The sequence below is a fragment of the Triticum dicoccoides genome, chromosome 7A, assembly GCF_002162155.2.
Source record: "Triticum dicoccoides isolate Atlit2015 ecotype Zavitan chromosome 7A, WEW_v2.0, whole genome shotgun sequence".
Classification (NCBI taxonomy): domain Eukaryota; kingdom Viridiplantae; phylum Streptophyta; class Magnoliopsida; order Poales; family Poaceae; genus Triticum; species Triticum dicoccoides.
This window is the reverse complement of record NC_041392.1, coordinates 99518573-99524405: the sequence shown is the minus strand read 5'-3', so window position 1 is coordinate 99524405 and position 5833 is coordinate 99518573. Positions and strand designations below refer to the sequence as shown.

Sequence of the window (5833 nt, the reverse complement as noted above, 5' to 3'; positions counted from 1 at the left end):
GTACGTAGATCACACTCTCCCCTCTCGTGGCTATGCATCACCATGATCTTGCGTGTGCGTAGGATTTTTTTTTGAAATTACTACGTTCCCCAACACAGAGGTGCCGTGCGTTCGGTACTTGATCGGTCGGATCGTGAAGACGTACGACTACATCAACCGCGTTGTGCTAACGCTTCCGCTTTCAGTCTATGAGGGTGCGTGGACAACACTCTCCCCTCTCGTTGCTATGCATCACCATGATCTTGCGTGTGCGTAGGAATTTTTTTTGAAATTACTACGTTCCCCAACAGTTGCTAGGATTGAGGAGAGCGAAGGCGACTGGATCCTGCAGCGGCATCATCGCAGGCCTACCGGGACAAGCGAAAGCAGACCCCCTGCGGTGGTGACGACGACGAAGCCTCCGTTGGTGGTGGCCTACCGGACTCAACTAGTTTTCTTTGCGTGGGGGACTCAACTAGTTACAGATCTAGAAACAACCATTGCCATGGCCGACCTCCACCACCAGATTCCGCCGCCGGTCGTCGACTTTTACTGCGCCGCCGCCAGGAACTCGCAGCCTCCGCGTGGATCCCCTCGGTCCAGCGTCTAGGAGCGCCGCAACCCTGCATTGACCTCCGCCTGAACCGCCTCGCCCTCGTGTGTGCAACGGAATTAGCATGTGCCCCGCCAGACCGTGCGGCCATTGGCCGATGAGTTTCTGCAACAACGACGAAGTTTTAAATGGTGACAACGGTGGTGTTGCGACATCATGTTTCATTGCAAAGTTTTTTGCAACATCGTCCGTGTTGCAAAAGGATTCCTGAAACACTATCTATGTTGCAAAAAAGTGAATACATTTTCTTTCTGCAACCCAACCTTTGTTGCAAAAAGAAAAATCGAGTGACACAATCTATGTTTAAAAAACGGACGCCGATAACTGCCACACGTGTGGTATATTCGACATGCGCCCACACGTCGTGTGTGGTGTGAGTAGGAGGCAGCCCACACGGGCTGTGTGTGGGCAGACATTAAAATTGCCCACACGTGTGGGCGCGGCTACTTCGTGCCACACGCCTAACAAGTACTACTCATCTCCACCTCGCGTGTGTGGCACGAAGCAAAAATGCCCACACGTCCTGGCGCAGCTACGTTAGGTACCCCGCGGGATGGCAATTTAGTTGCCATCCTGGTTGGCAGATGTAGTTATCCGGGATGGCAAGTGTAGTTGTAAAAGCATGGCAACTCTATCTGTTTTGGTTAACTATAGTTGCCATGTCTAATTTCTGGTAGTTGCCGCGCGTAATCAAACCGTAGTTGCCGTGTGTGATTAACTACTTGCCACATATAGTCAAACAATAGTTGCCATGTGTGTTTACCTAGTTGCCACGTGTGGTCCAACCATAGTTGCCATGTTTTGTTAATCACAGTTGCCATGTGTGTTTATCTAGTTGCCATGTACGCGCAACTGCAGTTGCTGTCTAGCAAAGAATCACAGTTGCCATATGTGTTTACCTAGTTGCCACGTTCGCGTAACTGCAGTTGCCATCCACAACGTAGGAGTATCATGTGGGCGAAAAGCAGTTCGCCCACACGCGCATGAACTAGGTGGTGGCTGTGTGGGCAGAAACTAGTTCGCCACACAGCGCAGCTGGCAAACAGCGTGGTGCGGGCGTGTGGGCAAACTCTCCAACGCCCACACACCAGCCCCATCCTACGTGGCACACCAAATCCACCTTTTTGTGTCAAGATTCGTGCAAAAGACAGTGAACGACGATTCAGGCGTGTGGGCGAGTTGGGGAACGCCCACACGTGTGGGCGTTAGTGTTTTCGTAAAAAAATCCCGTGACACAATCTATGTTGCAAAAAAAAATCTGCAACACAACCTCTTTGCGAATGTTTCCACAACAAAACATTTGTTGTAATGTAGATCAAGACGTTCAACTGTAAGATTGTGTCAGATCTAATGGCTCGCGAGGTGAAGGATCTTTTAAAAAGATCCGTCGGCGCAGCAGCCAAAAAAAACTGCAAAAATACTTTACTACCAAACGCACCCTCAATGTACAGCAAATTTACCTGCAATCGAGTGACCCAAACAAACAAGTGGCTAGGGTTTCCCATAAAAAAAGTGGCTAGGGTTTCACGCCATCGCCTCCCACCGCCGCTGCTTCCCATGCCCGTCCCACTCCACACCGCCGCCCCTCAGCCAACCCCGACCACGTCCTCTACGCCTACCGTCTAGACAAGCGCTTAGGGTTTCACGCCGCAGCCGTCGCCGTCGCCACGCACCTCCTGCCACTGCCGCCTCCACCCCCTGACCACGTCCTCTGCTGCCTACCTTATCCTCCGGAAACATCTCCTTCGCCAGCAGATCGACGCCGCCGCCCAGGCCCAGATCGACCTCCTCCCTCGTCCCGCGGCCGTATAGTTTGATCGAGATGTTGCACGAGAAACCCGTCCAGATTGGCCAACTGTCCGATGATGGAAATGGAACAAACAAGGCGTGGACAGGGGAGAAGAGGCGCCGCAAGCACGTACCCCCGTCATCATCCGATGCTCCTACCACTGCCCAGGACCATGGAGACATGGAGGTCACCATCCTAGGGGGTGGAGATCCTTTTCTTCATGCGACAGACATGGAGCTGCTGCCCAAAATAGATTCGGCACAAGAAACAAGCCAGGATTGCTTCGGGCCGGATGTCTTTATCAGCAAGGAAGACGAAAACCGTTATGCGCAACTTTTGCTTCCCAACATTCCTCTTCCAAGGGAGGAAAACCTGCCATTTGATATGACATGGGAGGAAGAAGGCAAGATAAAAGTGCGCCTTGCACGCCTTCGCATCACTTATTACAAGGTACCTACATGCTGTATCAATCATTCACCGCTCACTTCAATTCACGTATGTCTGAAAGTTTACTCTTGTGTGCCATGGCAGCAAATCCAGCCCTTTGGTTTGGTATGCGTGAATGATTTTATCTCATGTTTTTATCATCTATGTGTAGGCTTTGAAGCCAGAGTGCGCACGTGAACGTGAGCTTAAGGAACCAGAAGAATACACTGATGCTGAACTTGGTGAGGAGTTGTACTTTAAGCGGTTAGAGGAGGATAAAAGTTTTGACTGGTTCGTCCATCCTGATGACACCTATAAAGCTGGATTGAATGACTACCAACGGATTGCCCCTCGTAATTTTGTAAGTGTACTGTCTATGTCTATATCTACATCTAGTCATCCAGTTGACTACTTTGGTTATTATTATAATCATTGGTGTTCAATAACCATTTCAACACACACCGCGAAATCCGGCAACGGCAATCAATGAGGTAGTTCATTTTGCTTCATTGACTCAACCACAGCTGCAACGTTAGTATAGAAAATTGAGCCATGGGTTTGTGGTACGAGTTGAAACTGTTTTCGAACAGCTTATTCTTAACACATGATGATTGTATGACTTGCATCACCATATTCTTTGCTGTGATTTATGAACATTGAGTTTGTATCTACTGCCCTTGCTTTGTGGCTACTGATGGATGATAGTACATGCGGTGTTGGATTTGACAAGTTTGCCAGTTTTTTGTGTTTATTCAAAGTTCAAACAAGTCTAGGTGCCGATTTTAATGAGTGGCCCCTTAAAATTGGTTGTTTCTTAGCCATTTCATATGTAACCTTAACTTAGTGTGAAGTGGTAGGAAGTGTATCCCACTTGGTTCTTGAACCTCCTTGATTGCCTTGGTTTTAAAGTTGAGGTTCAGTATTAGATCATAAAAGTATCATGATTTCTATGACCGTAGGGAGTCCAAGGCTCAAAGCTATGTTACCTTGTATGTCTTCACAAACATTGCTATCTCCAAACTTCTTATCCCTTTGATTTCGTGCCGGTAACCTTGGCTGAAATTAGTTGACATTTGAATTGCTTCTGAATTATATGATGAAGGTGTCTCAGTGGATTGACTTGTTAAAGGTCATTTGATTATATATGTATATGGTACTATTTCTAGCAAGCCAGACTTTACTAGGAGAAAATGTGGATCCTTAGTCCGTTACTTCTATAGACAAAAGTATGTCATCTCACTTCAATGTAGCCATTGCAGGACTTTTGTTCCTTTTCAGATGTTTCATCTAATTCTTGTTCTTTTTGTTGTAGCTGCATCATAGCGGTCGGAACCTGTACCGCTATCACGATGAGTACCGCTCACGTTATCATACATATAAAATTGTTGCTGTTTATGTCAAGTATTATGCAGAAATTTCAAAGAAAATCAAGGTATGCATTATGTGATCAATCTGTTGGAATTAAAAATACCACGAGTGGCTGGATCATTTTTAAAGTGATAGACTTCTATCTTGCAACAGTGGATTACAGAGTATTTGCATCTGGATCGCAGCACCGAGGAAGTAAGTATGCCCCCCAGGAAATCAAGAAATTAGTCCATATACATACTCATGATGATTAACATCTTTTCACTTCAGTGGATAGAATTGGATACTAGAGCATGGAGGCAAGCATTGAGGATTGCAACTGACTTTGCCAATATGACTGTTCGTTTAGCTGCTTTTGCTTATAATGTAAGATATCTTGTCTTTTGCTAATTGAGGTGTTGATCGCTGATGTTACTCACAATCTAGTCAATTTGATTCAGGAGTACATTCTTGAGATGGATAAGAATGCGTCCCTCAAGGACATAGATCTTCTCTATTTTGAGATTTGGAGGCGTGTCGCTAAGAAAAATGTTGGCATCCTACCTATTACATAAATCATTTGTGTAATAGAGCACTACTGACATGCTTTGTGATTCTGCGTATTGCTTACGGTTTCAAAAATATTTCAGTTAAGTTATATGGATGCTGTGAAGGAAGTATATGAAATGGACAAGTTCGATGTACACAAAAGGAGACTAGATGGTGAACTGAAAGGGGTTCCTGCCGTTGCAACAATAAAACAATACGTAAGTTGGTGTCTTCATTTGGGGCTGTTGTGCAGATTTGTATGGCCCCCTAAATGTGACTTTTTGTTGTCAAAAAGAAATATGCAACATATTGCCAATATCTAATTTCATCTGTTCATCTTTCTAGATGCACTATGTTGTCCGACAAGGTGGCATTAACGCGAAGGTAAGTAGGGTACTGTAGGTTTGAAATGGTGATACATATTTAACTGCAATATGTTGCTGATATTGATATGGCCTCTGTGTAGACCAAAGAGGATAAAGCTCGAGATGTGTTTAGGAAGTTATCTGTCAGTATGGTATTGTCTTGATGAATCCTCTATGATTATTTGTTTTGTTTTGAGAAAAAACCCTCTGAATTTATATGTGGCCATGATTGTTGTTTGTATATAACTGGTTCTCTTGTTCAACATGAAGCAATGAACATGGCTCAGTACGCTCAGAAAAAGTTGGATTTAGCAGATGAGCTGAAGTTGGACAAAGAGGTATGCTAATAACTGTATTTATTGTCAAAGTAACATTGTGTCCCGAGATTTAAGGGAAAAAAGAAATAGAAACTTATGTGCACACACTTTTGCAGGGTGGAGTAGTTCCATTGGAAAGACCCTTCAAGTTCTGTGTAATGAAAAGACTAGATTTGTAACTTTTTGCCTGAAATGAGTGTATTATCCATTATCTCATCTGACAACAAGACAGAACTACTATGATGATTGTATTACACAAGATTGTGGATGATGCTTGGATTTAGTTTACATTTGTGGTTTCTGAAAACAAGGGAGTGCTTTGTGGTCAACGAGGTCACCTAAGTCGTAATCCTAATACTTGCAAGTTTAATCGTGGTAGAGGATAGTTGTATGAAAAAGGTGGACATAAAGTTGTAGAAGCAAAGTGGGCTACGTTGTCAATCTGTCA

At 44.8% G+C, this 5833-nt stretch overlaps 1 protein-coding gene across 1 annotated transcript; it reads left to right on the top strand.

The window, feature by feature from the left end:
• Positions 1-2414: 2414 nt before the first annotated feature.
• Positions 2415-5564, top strand: LOC119333200. Its single transcript, XM_037606181.1, has 11 exons — positions 2415-2831; positions 2980-3168; positions 4120-4239; positions 4329-4370; positions 4446-4541; positions 4616-4705; positions 4805-4921; positions 5049-5087; positions 5170-5215; positions 5339-5406; positions 5502-5564. Exons 1-11 carry the CDS (start codon positions 2415-2417, stop codon positions 5562-5564), a joined length of 1287 nt encoding a protein of 428 aa, XP_037462078.1.
• The last annotated feature ends 269 nt before the right edge of the window (positions 5565-5833 follow it).